The following is a 20,488-nucleotide window of genomic DNA, read 5'->3' on the forward strand; positions in this document are numbered from 1 at the left end:
ATTAAGTAAATAAAGTAGTAGTAAACAACATTCACATAATTATGTATTAACCGTTTAGTGTATAAATGTTAATATAGCCTACTTCGAGTAGCCATACATACGAAATGTGAAATTAAATGTTCCAGATTCAGGATAAATTATCAACAACACCTGTGATATTAATTTTCCGGGTTGGCACCAATATTGAAAACTGTACTTTTAACTGTACGTCATTTTCTAATAGGCCTAATCCTGAAGGCTTGTTCAGATGAGGTTATATCAAAAACAACAGACCTCCAGGGGGCAGTAAACTCTAAATGTTTAACAGCTTGTCAGATCAGACAACACAGACTTTTACCAAAAGAGTTCACATGGCCTAATTGCTTTTATAAAATTACAAGCTTCACATACTCCAAAACGCTAGTATTAATGCTGGAATATTTTCTGATAATGTCTGAATTTCTGGTGTGATTTTCCACAAAGAAATATGAATGGAGATGTGGCACTAGATGGCAGGATTGCACTAGTAGTTTCAGACGCCATTATTAAAAATGGATTCCCAAATGATTGCCATGCCAACTTAGTGCTCAGTCTGGCACTCTGACAATATAAACCATTCGAGTTAAGAAATTAGTGAATTATTTGCAACCATAAAGTTAATTTTCCAAATCCAAACTATAAAAACATTTTTTTGTTAGACTTAGTGACTAAATAAAGAAAACAAGACACATTGATGGTATTGCATGTCTTTATAGAAAAAATACGCTTTCACATTTCAAAACTTTTTTTTTGCTCATTTTTCAAGTTTTTTCGTTTTTTTCTTTTGTTTAGTTTAAATTTTTATAGTTCCTACATTTACGTGGTAAATAAACATTTCGGCAATAGCCATGCTCGTTCAGTCTCCAGCGCTGAGGCACAGTCTGAGATGGAAGTGTCCACGTTTCAGGGATGTGGCAGACCACCGTTCAAGAACAAGCATTTAAGACAGTCCCGCTTAAGGAAGAATAGCCGTGCTACAGTTCTATTCTGCTCCTGACGAATGCCTCCCGATGTGCATAACCGGATGATGAACATCTTCCATTCTCAGCTTGAATTAATGCAGTAGCACGAGGCTTAGCTCGGAGACTTTAGTCCAGTTTAGCCATACTGATGAGCAATGACTCATCAGTAGTCAAAAGGCACCACTGCGGCTCCTGTACACATTTCTGCTGATTTACATACCTTGGTTTCTTAATCTAAACAGTTCAGACATGAGCAAAACTGACACCAACAACATCCCCCTCCCTCAAATTGACAAGATGCTAAAACAGGAACAGAAGTAATGCAATAATGTTCAAAAATAAACACACAAAACCAACTATAGGTGTTGCCCAAGTCATTCTGCCAACTGTAATTAGGTAACCAGACCGATAAGAGTTTAACACAGTACAGGTATTTGGCCTTGTCAACAAAACTGGACACTGAATATATTCATGGCATCAGAGGGGCCATCATTTCTCCAAGCGTTTTTGTAACAATAACAGCTGCCAGCTGCAACCACACTTGTAGGGTTTTGTGCAAAAGGTTCAGTGCAAAAAAAAAAAAAGGCTGACCGCGAACCTTTATGCGTCTTATAACTCCTTCATTTGATCTACACCAGCGTGTCAACATTAAACTCACATTTTAAGCTTATTCTGAGTTACTTTTTCACATTACAAGGTGACTTTTTATTTTTACATGGTAAAATATTTTAAAACAAGTCCTAATTGTTGCTGATCCAGATGTTTTCACTGGAGACTCCAGCACAACACTAACCTAAACGCTAAATGCTGGTCCTTTCAGAATCACTTCAGTGGGCAAATTACCTGCCGCCTATCAAAATTAAAGACCTACTTTTAAATAGTATTTGAACAGTTTTCCAAATTAGCATATGATGTAATAGAGTTAAATACATACCGTGTTAATTTGGCCATTTTTATAGAGCGGGTAAAACACGATTGTCCACCCTAAGTAAACTGAGAAACACGACCACAAAGAAAAGTCGTTTAGAAAAAGCAATTCCGTTTCACTGCTTTGAACCCGTCAAATTTAGATCTTCACATTGTAAAGCGGTTTAGATGCCTGCTGAGATGAATCGGATGATAATTATGGACCCTATAAATGTAGCCATTTTAATCACTTACAACACCCATGCAGAGAGAAGAGCGAGTGGGAGATTTTGGAAGACAACATCAATGCTAATCAATCTAAATGAGTGAAAACAGTACTTAGATGACCTTCTTGGTGCTGATAGAAGCCACAGCTGAAAGCTTATTGAGATATTCTATAAATAGACACCACATTAAAAGTGCTCATTTAAAAAGAAAGTTGCAGCCGTTGAACCTTCTCGTACTCTTTGTTGAATTTTGCTCTGGTTTCACAATTCTACATTCAAACGAAATATCTGGAAGCCATGTTCAGCAAAGCGCCTTTGTCCACTCACTCATTTTCTGTAAACAGTTACTCATATTGGCCATGACCAGTTGGACAATTTCTCTCTCACTTTGTCAGTCAATTGAATAGTAACAGCAAAAAGCAAATGGGACAACATTAATAACAACAACAACAACAGAATAAAAATAATTGCACATTAACCATCAAAGGTAGAAAAAGAAGAGTACGCACACAAAAGAAACGAAACGAAGTAGGAGAAACATGCAAAGGACAGTGAGAGAGACTGCTTTGCACCTTTTTCTTCTAAAGTTTCACCTTTGGCAAAGAAATGTTTCACAGCAGTACCTTACGTCACACCGGTAAACTCAAAGGCAATAAATACAGAGACGGAGAGATAGAGCTCTGCTTGTATTTCGTTGTACCGTGTCCCTCTGTGGCGCTGAAGGCTCTTATGCGATCATGTATTGAGTGATGGCTCTGAGCGCATACAGCAGCTCGGCCTGCAGACGTGCCTCCATCACTAACAAATTTACATGAACCTAAAAGACAAAAACGACAGAAAGATTTGTTTTAAAACACTTTAAGCCATTTTAAGTAAATGGTACATTTTATTATTTTTTTAACACCATGTTAGTAGCACTTTCATGGCAAGCTCAAAATAACAAAAATGAAATGGAAAGGTTTAATAAAACAAAAAAAAAAGGTTAAAAGCATGTGTTGTTGAGTATCATATTTTATACATCAGGCTTTCTATAGCTCATTAGTAAGATAGGATAATATGGAGCTCCCACTCTACAAGGAAAAAACACCTCAGATCTCCCAATAATATATCATAGCTAAAATGATGATCAAAGCTCTGTAGTTTTTATTGTGGGGGCAAAACACATCATGCAGTGCAATACATTGATGACAGAGACGAACAAATGAATAGTTAATAAATAAATAAAAATTAATCTGTAAAAACTGTTGAAATTTTACTAACAATAAGATTTTACAGCAAAAAGACAACCTGAAGATGTTTTTAGAACTATACCAAAAGACAGTCAGACGGATGCATGAAGTAAATTGTGTTGAACTTTTTCAGTAAAGTTGATCATGATTAGTGGTCAATGGAAAAGGCCGATATTTTGGCATTTTTCAAATATTGGGCTTTGGCCAATAAGTTTTTCTGCTTGGCCAATGTGTCCGAGGAGAGACTTTTATTTTGACGGCGCTGAGAAATGCTGCCCCTGAGCGCACACAGTGCTCACACTCTCTTCTCTTGTTTACTGTCGTCGAATCCATCTGTGAGATCTTGTGAAGTGTGCATTTTTATCCAGCATGATCGCATGTTCTCTGTGTGATGGTCGGTCCGTGTGAATTAAATGGTTTAAACTTTAAACATGATTTCAAATGATCCTGCGCTTTATGCATTCACCTGACCCGTTGATTACAGTGGTTACATCCTTTTTAATTATATTTTTTTATTAAATATTTAATTATTTGTGAAAAATACTTTGTCATCTAAAGTATAATTTTTTTTGAAACATTTATTTTTCAATCCATTGTCAAATGATTTTAAATTTCTTAAATAAATTTCTTACATATAAATACATGCATACATACACACACTGTATATACAGTATTGTTCAAAATAATAGCATTACAATGTGACTAACCAGAATAATCAAGGTTTTTAGTATATTTTTTATTGCTACGTGGCAAACAAGTTACCAGTAGGTTCAGTAGATTGTCAGAAAACAAACAAGACCCAGCATTCATGATATGCACGCTCTTAAGGCTGTGCAATTGGGCAATTAGTTGAAAGGGGTGTGTTCAAAAAAATAGCAGTGTCTACCTTTGACTGTACAAACTCAAAACTATTTTGTACAAACATTTTTTTTTTTCTGGGATTTAGCAATCCTGTGAATCACTAAACTAATATTTAGTTGTTTGACCACAGTTTTTTAAAACTGCTTGACATCTGTGTGGCATGGAGTCAACCAACTTGTGGCACCTCTCAGCTGTTATTCCACTCCATGATTCTTTAACAACAATCCACAATTCATTCACATTTCTTGGTTTTGCTTCAGAAACAGCATTTTTGATATCACCCCACAAGTTCTCAATTGGATTAAGGTCTGGAGATTGGGCTGGCCACTCCATAACATTAATTTTGTTGGTTTGGAACCAAGACTTTGCCCGTTTACTAGTGTGTTTTGGGTCATTGTCTTGTTGAAACAACCATTTCAAGGGCATGTCCTCTTCAGCATAGGGCAACATGACCTCTTCAAGTATTTTAACATATGCAAACTGATCCATGATCCCTGGTATGCGATAAATAGGCCCAACACCATAGTAGGAGAAACATGCCCATATCATGATGCTTGCACCTCCATGCTTCACTGTCTTCACTGTGTACTGTGGCTTGAATTCAGAGTTTGGGGGTCGTCTCACAAACTGCCTGTGGCCCTTGGACCCAAAAAGAACAATTTTACTCTCATCAGTCCACAAAATGTTCCTCCATTTCTCTTTAGGCCAGTTGATGTGTTCTTTGGCAAATTGTAACCTCTTCTGCACATGCTTTTTTTTAACAGAGGGACTTTGCGGGGGATTCTTGAAAATAGATTAGCTTCACACAGACGTCTTCTAACTGTCACAGTACTTACAGGTAACTCCAGACTGTCTTTGATCATCCTGGAGGTGATCATTGGCTGAGCCTTTGCCATTCTGGTTATTCTTCTATCCATTTTGATGGTTGTCTTCCGTTTTCTTCCACGTCTCTCTGGTTTTGCTCTCCATTTTAAGGCATTGGAGATCATTTTAGCTGAACAGCCTATCATTTTTTGCACCTCTTTATAGGTTTTCCCCTCTCTAATCAACTTTTTAATCAAAGTACGCTGTTCTTCTGAACAATGTCTTGAACGACCCATTTTCCTCAGCTTTCAAATGCATGTTCAACAAGTGTTGGCTTCATCCTTAAATAGGGGCCACCTGATTCACACCTGTTTCTTCACAAAATTGATGACCTCAGTGATTGAATGCCACACTGCTATTTTTTTGAACACACCCCTTTCAACTAATTCAACTAATTGCCCAATTGCACAGCCTTAAGAGCGTGCATATCATGAATGCTGGGTCTCATTTGTTTTCTGAGAATCTACTGAACCTACTGGTAACTTGTTTGCCACGTAGCAATAAATAAATATACGAAAAACCTTGATTATTCTGGTTAGTCACATTGTACTGCTATTATTTTGAACAATACTGTATATATACACACACCCACAGCTTTATATCGGCTATTGGCCCCCCGCGTTCCAAGATAAAAAAAAAAAAACAATACCGAAAACCAATACTGGTTAAAGATAATTGAAAGAATTTGTGCATCAAATATGACACATTAGGCTTTAAGTAGATGTTACTGAAGTGTACACAGCACAAGTTTTGATAGAAAATCACCTTGTCTGAAGCTTTGACAGGAGCCCAGGACAGTGGGCATAGAGGGGTCTTTCTGGCGTCGGGAAAGCAGGCCACAGCTTTAATATAAAGTTTCAGTCCACGCTCAAGTAGTCGGTTGACTTCCCCATAATCGTAGTCATCATATCTGAGGGCAAACGTGTCAATGTAAGTGCTTTTGTTTTTGTGCCTTTTTTAAGCATTCTCAAAAGTAGTTGATGAGTCACAAGGAGTGATTATGGAGTTGAAAGCTTGTCATTATATTTAATTTCGTGTTTCTTTTGTATTCAGAATGCAAACTGGCACCAAAATCCAAAATTGCGAAAAACCAGGGAACCAAGGTACCTGATACCGTAGATACAATGAATGTAGTTCCAGATGGCTCGTTTGAGATCGGGGCTGTGAGGGAAAGGGAGGGAGGCCACACTGCGGAATCGCTCGTCTAACAAGTGCCCTATATCAGAGTAGAGCCTGTTCACCAATGAGAAGCCGTGATCCTCCCATGAATAGTCCTGCACAGAAAGACAAATAAATCAAGCATTCATAACATCAATGTACTGCAGTATACTTAAAGTCTGTTAGAGGTAAAGTGCATCATTTCTGCATCATTAGTGTAAATTACCTTTTTAAACAGGTTTCTCCAAATGTTTTTTTGGGGAGAAAATAACAAAACAAAAAGAACTTGCAGTTCTTTCCATATATAAACTTACATTCAAAAATATGGGGTCATTGGGGTCAACATTTATTATTATGAATATTATCATCAAGTCTTTAAGTTTTTTATTAATTGAAAAGAACAGCATATATTTAAAATATTTTAGTTACACTATAAATGTGCTCTTAGTTTTGATCAATATAATGCATTCTTCTTGAATAAAGGTATTTATTTATTTATGACCCCAAAATTCAAAATATAACTTGTTATAAAACAAACTATTTTAAAATATATATTTTTAAACACACACACACACATATACATTTCACTATAGGAGTGGCATACAACTCCCATTCCAATCAAATGTAGAATATGTAGCCAGGTTTTAAGAGTAATGTTAAGTGCTGACAGTCTGGAGAAAGGAAGGCCATGAGCTGTAATTCTGACCCATATTACCCTTTTATGCTACTTTTGCTAGGTGACACCCAATGCAAAGTCTCTGTCCCCACCTGCACCCGGAATACTTGGAAATGGTCCTCCTCCCGTCTGGCAAATTCCTGGTAGCCGAATTCTGGGTCTGAGACGAAGCGGGAGGGGTCCGCGGAGAACACTGCCTCGTCCTCCTTCTCCACATCTGATATGGAGTTGCATTTGAGAAAGAGAGAGGCAAGTTACGAAAGAGGGTCCATGAGGGAGTGATATATACACAAGAAAAAGCCCTTGTGTAAAAATAAACTCTCTAAACACTCAACCCAATCCAAAATTACACATCCTGTTTACAGCAGCATTGGGAAACATGGTTACATGACACACTGACTTTAAACTGATGAACAACATCTTACCTGCATGTAGGAGTGTCTGTGAATGGAGTCGGTCTCCTTTTCTTTCCTTGATCTCCTCCTGTGATTTTTTTATTTGTTCTAGAAGGCAAGCAACTTCACAGCTGGAGTCTAAGGACTAAAAAAAGAGCAAAATATTAAGAACAAACCATGCAGGTCATGCCTGTATTATAAAACTGACTTAACACAAATTGTTAATTAAGTACCAAGCTGATATGGTACACACATATACATATATATATATATATATATATATACATATAAAAAACAGATTTTTTCTTTTACTTAAAATTTTAGGCAATGTTTTTGTAATTGAGAAATTCTTAAAAACTACTATTTTATATTAAATGCTATTTTATTAAAAAAGTTAAGACAGTAATATCACATTTAAAAGTAATGCTAAATAACAAATTGATTTGAAATCTTCCTGGTATGAGTAATGACTACTGACATTTTCATACTGTGACAACTCTTTGCTGTACAATGTATGAGATTAGTTCTCTACACAACCTTTATTTAGAATCAAAACCTCTTTTAAGCAACTGAAACTGTTGTGAATGATCATCTGTACCCTTCGTCGTGGTGCCTTCTCTGTGGGTCCAGCAGGGGGTGGCGAAAAAGCGGTGTTGCCATTGGCAGCGTCACAGAGACAGTAGCCAGGAGGAGTGCCGTGATGCACTCTGGGAGTGGGAGTGGAGTCCGAGTCAGAACCAGAACCGAAAACGAAACTGCAGAGGGAGTGACAGTGGGCCAGCAGAACCACGGCCTGAACCAGCTCTGCCAGAGACCAGCACTGCTCTCCTGTCTTGAGCAGGGCCTGTATGTGAGAGCGAGCCGTGAGCCAAGGCTGATGGGCCAGGACCTTGTTGATGTGATCAAGGTGCTGTAGACGCGGGGGTGCGGCCTCCAACCCCTGAAGCCATAACGGGTCTCCACCAACACGCAGAAACTGAGCCGAGTGCAGAGACACCAGGTACCTACAGTGATGCCGCGCTGCAGCCTGAAACACAAATTCATTTTCATCAGTTACACAGAGATATTATTTGAGCCTGAGATTGACTGTAGAGCATGTTCGTTCTGTTCTTACCATGATGGCAATGTAGTGGCGGTAGGGCTGGGGCAATGGGCCATCCATATAGAGGATGTAGTGCTGTGTGCGAAGGAAACTTTCCAGATACTGTGGGTGAGAGGCCATCTGCTGAGACACCGTGTCCAGACGCCCCCTGTTGGCCAGAGCCTTCATACACAAGAGAGAAGCACGCTCTTTCTCGGAGTTCACCATCACCTGCCAAAAAGAACAAAACAGCTATGAGAATCTGACAAACAAAATGGAGATAAAAAGTGCATTTAGTGAATGAAAAACACCCGTGCAGTGCGTTTCAACTTGCGGAAAACACATACAGAATCTAGTCATAAAAATGGAATTGCACAGAATTAGCAAAATTGTGGATGAATTAATCTAAAGTAGGTAGGCTCACTTAAATCAGATTGTGATATGAGCTATTGTCGGTGAATACTGAGCTGCAAAAAGCCTTTTAAACAAGAATCCTGCATGTTCAGTGTGTCTGTGTGAATGAATGGTTTCATTTACAACACACACTGAAGTGAGCGTGATGCTCCGTCATCTCACTAAATGAGGATATGAACACATGGACAGCACTTCATGAGCTTTTGACCGTTTCATGTTAGAAAATCAAAAAAAGTAATCATATCATTAACACACACACACACACACAGAACTCTTGATGACAATCTGTCAAAATAAAAGCCTGGTCAAACTTGAAGAAATTGTGTCAGAAATATATTACTTTTTTACAGTTTAATGTACATCTTATAATAATACTACTACTAATGAAAAATGATAACGATTTTAAGCAATAAATCACAATTTTTCTTCCATGTTTTAACAGTTCACCTGTTGTGCAGCACAAAAAAGGTTTAATTTTTACTGGCTTACAAGAAAATGTGTTTTAATGTTTTATGCCTTCATTTGTTTATCATGAAAAGGAAAATAAGACAAAATAGAGCCCTAAAAAAAAAAAGTTATATTTTTTATTTTTTTATTAATAAACTAATTTTGCCATTAAAACGGAGTCCAGAAAAATAAAAACAGATTTCATAGTCAATGTAACCAGTTATTTTAACCACCTTAAAATAACATTTACTAGTATTGCAGCGTTCATCATAGTAGCAAACAAACACAGCGGGTCCTGTGGGTATGGACAGTAATAGACATTGTACACTAACAGCGACCCACTGCCATTTCAGCCTTCTTTAGTATACAGACAACTAGACAGACATCTGTACACCTCAATCTCCCAATTTTCCACCCCAAGATGCTTAAAATACATCCAGCTTATAAAAACGTCTACTGACACCATACCCATGTATAAATCACAGGCACGACTTTTGCACGTGAATTGTGATTTAATTGTCCGTATTTAGCAAAGGGAGTCTGTTTTAGACAATTTGTGGAAGGGAAGTCAAAGTGAAAAATCGCAAATACAGTGTCCTTGATATCCCTGTTTGACTGGTGTTAAGGAGATCTGCTGATACATGTCTTCATGTTTTTAAATACTGACTGTGAAGGCCTTGTGTTTGCGCCTTTGGCCTGCTTTGTGTCTGACTGTGGGATTATGGAAATCCTGCGCACTCCCCTCGAGCAGAGGAAAAAACAGGAGACTGGAGACTGAAGCAGACTGGTGAAAATGGGTTTCACTGGACTAGAGTAAGAGAACATTTTTAATCATTTTTTGCCATTTTTTTTTTTATTATTGTGCACCAAACTGTTACAGTCTCGACTCTGAAACTACTTCATTTTTCTGATGATGTAACAAAGGCTAAGTGGCTTAGGATAACATGGGAATTAAACACAGAAATATGTCACATTATCGAAGTTCAACGGAACTTGAAGGCAATTTTAAAGGTGGTTCTATGGTTCGCTCGCAAAACTTCTGCATCCCCTTGTAAACTTGTTGAGGTCGGACAAACACTTCCTGTTTATTATAAACCAGGCTATACACCCAAAGTGCTTGCAATGAAAGCGCCTCTCTCCGTCTCTTCACGTGATCTATGAAATCGGACTGTGCTGTGACTCTGCAGCGCACGCTGTATGGAGCAGAGCAGACGCTTTGGAGCAGCCTAGACCATGCACTCGCACATATGTGACCATGTCAAATTTTAACACGCACATTCTCAAAACAATTGTTGCGGTCTAGAGCCCTGATTTGATATTGACATTTATCACATACCATTAACACTGGAAATTCCAAAAAGGAAAATGTGCACTTCAAATACCTTGATGAGGTACTTAACCAAAAAGAATGAAGTGTGGAATGTTGAACATTTCATACACTGCTGCATCTTTTCATTATGAAGCACATGGGGACGGGCTATTATAGTGTTGGATGAAAAAATAACCTTATAAATGTTAATATACTAGTCAGCAGAGTACATAGTGTGTAGTGTAGTGTGTCATTCGGCACACAACAAACCTATGGAAGTTATGTAAAAATAGACCGTGATAGGCACTTGATCTGGACTATCTAAATGCCAGACTTTCTAGGTTACTGTAACGTTAGTCTGTGATGCTTTGTATGGCATGTTTTGCTTGCACATATTTCGCAAGCCTCAAGTCTGTTGAATGACAAGACACCTGTATCTCGGGCAGAAACATATCGCAGCTTTCAGCTCCACATTGACCCAGATCTTTTTCCTTGATAGAAGACCGTCTTTGTTCCTTTTTCATTAAGTTGCCTCTTTTAAAATTAGTCATTAACCAGATGCAGTGTCATAAAAAAAATAAAAAAATAAAACATTGTAAATATCAAATGTTAAGTTTCAGGTATTCAAATACCTCAGTAAATATAGGTTAGGCTGACACATTTTCCAGAACAGTTACAAACCACTGTCTGCACCGCAATGCAGAACTACATTTCATTGGAAATGCATGTTAGACTGGGTTAAGAAGTAAATATTGACCGAGGGCTTAGTCTAGTTTTTAAGATCATTTCTTTTCATGAATATTTACTTGAGGAACCTGTCTGGAGAGATGTTTATGAAGTGCTAGATAAGAAATCAAAAACAAAACACTGTGATCTGTTATTTTCTGGTGTCCCTTTTCTTTCTTATCTATGCACGTGCTATCTCAGCTGTCCTCCAGAACTATTTATAACCCTTTCCTTTCTGTCAGGCAATCCATAGGCCTGGGTGTAATTTGTTACCCACATATTTTCCCCAACAATAACGAATGAAGAAAGTCAACAGACTTTCAGCTGGCTAAATAATATCTATTCTTTAATGTGATTTTAAGTGGTATCTGGAGACACAAAATGTATAGTGATTTTTGGTGCAGTATGTGCCGTGCTGTCAGTGTGAATCTTCAGTGCTGTCAGGAAGAGTTATGATGGCCCAGAGTTGTTTTGGCCACAGCACTCAGTTGTCCCTCGTAACTATGTAACAAGGAATTCAGTCAATACGTGACCACTTTCATGTTTGCTTCAATCAGAGCTCATCCTCTTCTCTCCCCCCACCCCAGAAAGTGTAACCGACCCCCTCATCGTCATGACTAACTCCAGCCAGCCCCCCGGAGCAGCCGTTTACTGGAAGGAGGTACGGAAGACACCCTCTCACAGACAAACACTATAACTGATCTAATATCACATACTAGGATTGTTTCCCACTATACTGGGAAACAATCCACAATATTGATAATAAACGTGAGCAAATTAATATTTAGCCAATATCTAGACGATCAGGTCAGTGTCACTAAAAGCTCTGCATGTTCTGTGTGTCGCTTCACCAACATTTCGCCTTCCTTCCCCGTTAACATACTACTTTGAATTTTTTATTTTCAGATAAAACAATAATTATTATACATTTTACAAGAAAATGTTTCAGTATTTCTACTTTAAAATGTCATGTTAAACTTCAAAAGTGCATTACTTGTCATTTCTGTAATCGTCAAATTTAGCTACTAGCAATTTCGGAGTGAAAATTGTTTTAAAGTATTTTTGTTTAGCGCACTCGCTTTATTTACTTTAAAATGGCATATAATAGTGCACGAGCACGTGAACTGGGAAACACCTATTGTTTAGATACCCTAAGCATTTTGCGCTGAATACAGAAGTGAAAATACGGTCAGCCAAGAACCAAAATGGCAATAAAGCACAAGCCACATCGGGACAAGTCATTTCAACAAGACTAAGATGTTGAGGTCAGCCTCAAGCAACAGTTCAAACACTAGTCTCCAATGGGACACTGGTGCACTTTCCCTGGTAAACAGATCACATGTCTCAGAGCCCAAAACTCCTCAGTGGTGACCCAGAAAAACAGGCGACTCCAAATACAGATATATTCATCATGCTATTGTGGTTCAATACAGAGTGTTAATTTCAAAGCCTGTATGAGCAGCTGCGGAAAATCGCAAGAGGGAATCTGTATCCCTGGAATGAGACAGAACAACTTGCAATTAACTACTAATGAAACTTCAGAGGGAAATTAAAGACTAATGCAAGTCATATGAGACGCTCACACACCCACACAGATGTGCCTCAATGAAACCCTGCAGCAGATGCTGTTAACCAAGGTTTTTGTATATATAAGCTACCAAGATGCAATTAATAGATGATGTTGGTTCGACTTGTCAATTAGGGTTTATAAAGTTAATAAATAACAACAGCTCACAGCTCATGGTCAACAGTGTTAGGTTGATTTGAAACGAGGAGATTTTTTTTTTTTTTGTCAATACAGGAGGCCTCATCAGCACCAGTAACATGCAACGACGTGTCTTTACCAAAAGTCAAAACGAAACAGGAAGTCAGTCTCATTTCCTCTTGGCGAGTCCCTCAAATTCAGCTGAAATTTTGTTTATTGGGTAAAGGTGCCACTTTCGGCAATCATAATTCCTGTTTCCATGAACAATGAAAGCATACATGGCCTTTACATAATAAATCAGTTATTTGTTTGATTTAAAACAAGTTTAAGTGCTACAGAAAGCCACATCTGTGTGAGATATTAAAGATACAATAAAGCGCAAGATCTCTCCGTGAACAAACAAAACAGTGTTTAGATTTGAATATATTTACATGTACTCTTGCGTTGAGATTTGAATGAGTTCATGTGTTTATTCAAGCTGGTCAAACACAAACACACACACAAATATAAAACCTTAAAGTGTGATAGAGGCGTTGAAGGGATAGCTCACCCAAAAATTTCATTTTATCATCATTACTGCACCCTGTTTTATTTTTGTGTCTATACAATGAAATTTACTGACCACCAAAACTTTTTTTGTTTTGTTTACGTGCAACATTCTTTAAAATATTGTCTTCTGGGTTTTGCAGTAGAAACTAGGTCATACAGACTTGAAACTGATGCCAGAATTTTTTTTTTGTGTGGATGAACCATCCCTTTAATTGTGGGACATATCACCACTTAAATAAAACAGATAAACATAAGCCTAGCGCTCGTCTTTTGTCATTTGAGGACACTCTAAACATGAGGCTCTAAATGACAGGGGGCTTCAGTTCAGGGCCTGAGTCCAGAATAAGAGCAAGATGCGATATTCAATCTGCATTCTCAGAAGGCCTGAAGGCCTCAGTCCTTGACTTGCGCAAATGTCCCAAATTCCCAACTGCTGTTGCACAAACCCCATCGCTCTCCCTCTCTACAAAGGAAACTCTATTTAGGCCTGCCAACCTGGAAGCTAGGAAGAACAAAACAGCCAGCTGCACCTCACTGGGGGTTGGACTGAAACAAGGCCGGCAGCAAACACACACACACACACACACACACAGAAACGGATGAACACGGCAATCCACATATGGATGCAGTCAGACGACCAGGAAGACTGACATTTACATAAACAGACAGTATGACATACATTCAGCAGCTTGCATATGACGAACAGTGAAGGCAGATTATTGATGAATCACATTTGCATTTGGAAAGCCCAAGACTTGGTTTGCTAGTGAAATCAGTTATGTCAGATATTTTGTTATCTTTGTGGTCTTCAATTCCAGAAGTCAATCATAGTCAGTTATGCCTCAAACATATGTGTGTGTGCGTGCACGCGATAAGCTACATAATAGGTTGCCAATGCATTACATATTTTAAACTAATTTTACCTTACTGTTATGACGAGGTTACAAAAGCAGCATAGTCGGGAGTCAGGGCATTAAAAAAATGCTCTCTAAGTGAAACACATCAGGGAGCTTTGGAACACATACAATGCTATTATAATACTTCTCACTTACAAATGGACCAGTGGTTAGTTGAGGGAAAAAACAAAACGAGTTTATAATGTTAACATTCCAAGAAAAAGCCTAGGGGATTTTTTATGGGCTGGCAAATGAAAGCATATTTCTGAGAAATGTTTAAATGACACATTCCTCTATTGTTCTCCTGGATGCAGAGCAGCGCCGTCACAACAGCGGCCCCCGCAGGCTGCGGGGGGTACTGCAGGCGAAAGGGGAGAAAAACAACTTTGATTGGCAGTACATCAGCATCACATCATACAAAACGGGAGAAAGAGAAAACACACACAAGGGTAAAGCATGAAGAAATTTTAATAAATGCATCTTCCCTGCAGATTGTCGTGTAACGGCTTACGGTTGTAACGACAAAGGGTTTTGTGTTCTGCGAAAAATTACACTACGACAGCACTACAGACAAATTACAGATTTTCATTTTCATAGAAGCTTATACGCAAGCAGATTATACTTAAAGAGGAGTAATAAATACACAATGAAGGAAAAAAAGAACGAGTTGAATATTCAAGAAATGAATGTTCCTTCGTCGATACGACCCGAAAACACTAGATCAGTTGTCTTCGTGTGTAAAAAAAAAGGATTCATCTTAAAAACAACTCAACAAAAGGCTCAGACGTGACGAAGTGTCTCAAACCTACAAAACTTCAACATGCCAGAAGCAGCATCGGTAGAAAAAGCTTGAGGTCATGTATGTTGAGATCTCTGGTAAAACCAAAACCAAGGCTTACTCTACACCAAAAGCTTTCGAGATTGTCCCAGACTGCAGTCTTAAATCCTCGTGAAGCTTTGCTTTTAATACATGACATATTCAACAACAGTGTTTTCAAATCCACAGCTTTATGACTAGTCAACATAACAGTTAAGCTTATATTACTCTTTGTCATAAATGCAATAGATTTTGCGAAGCTTTTCATTCCATAAAATACAAAACAAAATAAAATGATATGTCATAGGATCACTATTGCAGCTAAAACGTTGTTAAGTATAAGTAAAATTAACACTAACTAGCAGCTTTATAAGGTGAAAACACTTTTATCTTGTCAAAAATGAAGTTGATTTCAGGAACATTAAATAATTAACTCAATGAATCGGCGTTGTGAATCAAGACATTCGTGTTTGAAAATAACGGTTATTATTTACTGCGAGTCTTTTCTTTCATTGAGGGACTGTATATGTATATGTTGAATATGTATTATAAAAAATGATACAAGTAAGTTGTACGTTTGAGTGCGTTTTAAACATGAATGAATGAACGATTTTAAAGAGTCGCTGCTTTAGCTAAGTAAGTTAACGTTAGATGAACTGTCAACTTTAAAACTTCCCAGCAAGAGTCTAGATACATCTATGGTTTAACGTTAAGTTACATTTATTATCTTCACTTCAGTCATATAACTATATATATATATATAACGTTATATGTATGTTACCTGATTTTGAATGAACTGGCACTGGGTTCCAAAGCGATAATCCATTTTTTTCGTGCAGATGATCATTTTCCTCTCTGTATGTGCATGAATGCGGCTGCTCTGGCTTCCTTGGTTCTTCTCACCGACTCGCTAACAAAGGCCAAGCCGCTATGAGCTCTACATGTCCGGACAAACAGCCGCAGTGTCACTAAGCGAGAAAACTATTGACTGACGCTTCCACAGTGATGCCGTCCAATCAGAGCGTTAGGGAGGTGGGTCTCAGAGTTGAGCGAAGGCCAATCAATTATTGTGACGGCTGTGATAGTCCGACAGCCGAGCCAATGAGCGTGGGCATGTGGTGGAAGAGAACTTCTGTTAAAGCCCTTTAAGCCCGCCCACTTTTATGACGCAATGCTACCTGACAACTGTTTGCGATAGCGCACTTATTTTTTATTTTTGGTTTACACTCTTTAAATATTGGATTAATAATAAAACTAAAGAAGTTAATAAAAAAAATTGCACACAATTTGTCCTGTTAAATTATAGATGATGTTCTGATGTTGATGGATTATGTTCCTTTTGTATAAGTGTGAGAGAGCTGTTGACTCATTTGTTCTTTGAATGTAAAACTGTCCCAAACTTCTGGATGGAACTGGCAAATTCGTTTTTTTTTTTTATTTAGTAAAGGTTATAAGTTAAAGGATGTTATTGTGTATTTTAAAAACAAAACTATTTACAGTCTTGAACTCACTATTAATTTATTTACAATGCTGGCAAAAAAGCAAGAAATTTTAAATTCATCCCTATTGTTAATGTTGTTTATTGTTGAAGTTGGTTGTTTTATGCCTTTTTTTGTCATTAATATGTATAAAATATTATGATAGTATTTTTGGATCCCCTGTTACCTCTTCATTCAGTGCTTATTTTTTCCTTCAATAATAATAATAATAACAATAACAAAAAAATGCAGACTGTCTGTGAAGATAACCTAGTTTTATGTTTAGTGACTGGGAGAAATCCACTATCCCTGTGTCCCAATATGCATACTAGTATTCAAGATTATTCATCTTGAATAGGTTACTATTTAGGGTTGATATTATGCAAATTGGGATGCAGAGTATTATTTATATATATATATATATATATATATATATATATATATATATATATATATATATATATATATATATATATATATATATATAATTTTTGGTCTCCCATTTTGCTCCAGTTGAGACTCTCACAGCTATCAAGTAAAATATGCTTGAGTATTTTGAAAATTGCAAAATAATGCACAAACAGACAATTCTGGGAGCTACAGAATTGGCCCATACAGTAGGCCCATTGCCTAAAATCATGAAGCCCTGGACAAACTTTTACTAGGTGTAACCCTCTCCCCAACTGAGTAGGCTCTCATACAGGACTTTAGTGTGCTCCTTGACACAGAATCCATGACAATGTTCCTAGTTGTTCCCTCCCTGAAAACAGCCATACCTTCCATAAATACTTAAAAACACTGCTTTTAACTCAGATTTTGTCATTCAAAGAGGATAAATCTCCACAACATGGACTTTCAAACATAGACAACATGTATTTTATATTCCTCCTCAGACTATTAATTTACCGCAGGGATGGACAGTTCAGTCTTCAGTCTTGGAGGGCCACTGTCCTGCAGAGTTGAACTCACCCTAACCTTAAATACTGAATATTTGAACTATTGAATAAAACCAGATTTGGACTTAGGCTATCTATCAGATTTTATGTAATCTATACACGAATGCTGTTCTAAAAGTTCACAAGGTGCTCTGAAATGATGGTCTATAGGTCAGGGAACATAAAGATACTTAAACTGTCCTTACAGAAAAAAAAGTTATTTCCATTGCAAAAATTAACAAGAAAAATAGTTAATGAGTTCTGTAGCATATTATGAATTGTGAGTATCAATAATAATAAAAAAAAGCATATAGCATAATAATGGAGGCTGTTTAAGAGAAGCTGAGTCAGTAATGTCTTCCAGTTCTGTTCCCCTCAAGTCAGAATGATCTTAAAAGCCTGGACTCATCCTGTCATCTCAAACTACAAATTGTTTTGGGAAAGGTCTTATTATTTTGAATACAGTCAATTCTGTGCTGTTAAATTGAGTGGATTTGCTTTGGATAGATGCATGTGATACCTGCAAATCCTACAGTTAAAGTGCATCAGATCTGACCCCAGACACTGAAAATATCCTTTCATTCTTCTTTTTATTAATGTTTGTAAAATAAGCACCAGAAAATCTTGCAATATAATATTTTAGGAGGGTTTGAACAACAACAAATATTGTATTTGATTTTCAACACAGTTTGATAATCTAAGCAATGTGTAACAAAACATTACAGTATGTGATACAAGGTTTCTGCTTTTGTAATTGAGAGTGTTTGCATTAATGTCCTTTTAAAGCTGAAAAATAATTTATTACATTTCTTTTTTTTTTTTAAATGTAGCACCACATCTGAAAAGCATTAAACGATTTATGTAATATCAAACGTTTTACTTCTTAGCTCTGTGTGTGTTAAAGCAAATGGCACAGAACACACTTTGTTTTGTAAATCACCATATATTTTCCTAAATGGAGGGTGCACTGAAAACAAATACAAGTGTCTTTTGCTCTATTTGAGGCAGAACAAGCAGTCGATTCAGCTGCCTCACTCTACTCAAACCCTCAAAAGTGCCAGTTACTGCATCATAAGTATTGAGGGTGACCCAGAGCGCAGTGAATGCTTAAAAAATAAGAGCCTCTGTCCCACAAGGAGAAGGGACTCGTGTTGTGTTAACAGTAAATAACAGACTATAGAAAATACAGATAAGATAAAACATACAGAAACCCACAATGGCACAAACTAATGCATAAAAGCAGCAATGTATAAAACACTTATTTTATAAATGTACATTACAATTAATTAGAGTACATTTGTGCATATGATTAAATATACAGCTTTTTAATGATTGCAGTGAGGAGTAAGATTTATATATTGTTTTGCAGCAAATTCTTGAGAATTGGGGAATGGGGGTGGGGGGGGGGGGTAATGAGGTTAATTATCATAAAAAGCTAATACAAGAAATCCAAAAAAATAGGCTTAATTTTCCTAATGCCAATAATAACATTGAAGATAACGAATATGTTAAAACTATACATCCGATAAACAAAACAAAAAAGGTTTTCTAACGAACGAGCTAATAATAATATTATAAACATATTCAAGTCTAGAACACTATACATTAATAAATATGCTTTTATTTTCACTATTACTGCAGTTTCTTAAAAGTATAACCACAAGGGGGCAATTTATACAACTTCATTTTGAATAGTTTTATACATTAAACATTTATACATTATTGCTGTTTTGAACATTTATAAAAGTATTAGTTTCTTGTCTTGCATGACAGTTAATATATAACTTTGGCAATATTCAATAGAGCTTATTTAAAATACAGTAAGAATGTAGATCCAACTTGAAAATATCATCATGACACTTCTATTTTATACCAGCACCATCAACTAGTATCTCATTAAAAATCCCTCCCGTATACATATAACATCTGAGAATGTTGACTGATGAGAATTTAGACATTAAATATACGAAAGAAGCCGTATAAAACTATAGATAATCTGTAGTTCAAAAAGGAAGTGAGGCATTATACTTTGATCGCAGACGCGCTGGCAGCTGCAACCTTCGGTGTGTAATATAGGCCAGTAAGACAGTTTCTGTTCAATGCTGTCAATCTAATTCAATCTCATCACACAGTATGACTATAACTTCCAGAATAACTAACATTTGACATTTTCAAATTTCACAACAAAGGTTTTAAAAGGAAAAAATACAAATAGGAGATATGTGTGCTGCTGTACAACATAGGATGTCATGAAAGATATAATGGCCATAAGGCGGTAAACGGTTAACTAACATTGCACCCACTCGTTCCTGTCTAATGGCTGCATTCCACCCACATCCAGCTCTGGTGAAACACTGAGAAGAAAAAATCTATGTGCTGAGTAACACATCATAAAGTCCCTGCTCCTGCAAGGCCTACATACGTTTTGCTGAAAGTCTGCAGCTGCATGGACGAGTGAGTCAAACAAGATAGTGATCTTGAATTATATATCAAGATATCTTCGTGCCTCTGACATAAAACTTATTTCAAAAATACAGTTTACACCCACTCTGTCAGCATTCAGACAGCTTGACTGCTTACCAAACATAGATCCAAGCATAAATGTGTGTTCAGTAACTACACAAACACACCAAGCTATAAATATTCCTTAGATTCTCTCTCAATTTGCTCCCAGCTGGGAAAAGCTTGGTAACAAACAGGTATTCATACTAACCAATCAGAGGCAAGGATGACCTCATCTGTTGCTTAATTTCAAGGGACCAGTGGAAAATTCCCATATTTTTATCAAATGTTTCATGTAATGTTATAAAATCAATGTAGTAACTTTCCTGGGTC

The 20,488-nt window shown here is 37.1% G+C and overlaps 1 protein-coding gene across 1 annotated transcript; it reads right to left on the reverse strand.

Annotated features, from left to right (window-relative positions):
- Positions 1-709: 709 nt before the first annotated feature.
- On the reverse strand, positions 710-16,228 carry sesn4 (sestrin 4). The gene is made up of 8 exons (XM_026225576.1): positions 16,022-16,228; positions 8,411-8,608; positions 7,895-8,323; positions 7,327-7,441; positions 6,994-7,118; positions 6,175-6,341; positions 5,833-5,977; positions 710-2,930 (listed from the first exon to the last, which is right to left on the reverse strand). Exons 1-8 carry the CDS (start codon positions 16,085-16,087, stop codon positions 2,841-2,843), a joined length of 1,335 nt encoding a protein of 444 aa, XP_026081361.1. The 5' UTR covers positions 16,088-16,228; the 3' UTR covers positions 710-2,840.
- Positions 16,229-20,488: the final 4,260 nt, after the last annotated feature.

This window comes from Carassius auratus, chromosome 39 (assembly GCF_003368295.1).
Source record: "Carassius auratus strain Wakin chromosome 39, ASM336829v1, whole genome shotgun sequence".
NCBI lineage: Eukaryota > Metazoa > Chordata > Actinopteri > Cypriniformes > Cyprinidae > Carassius > Carassius auratus.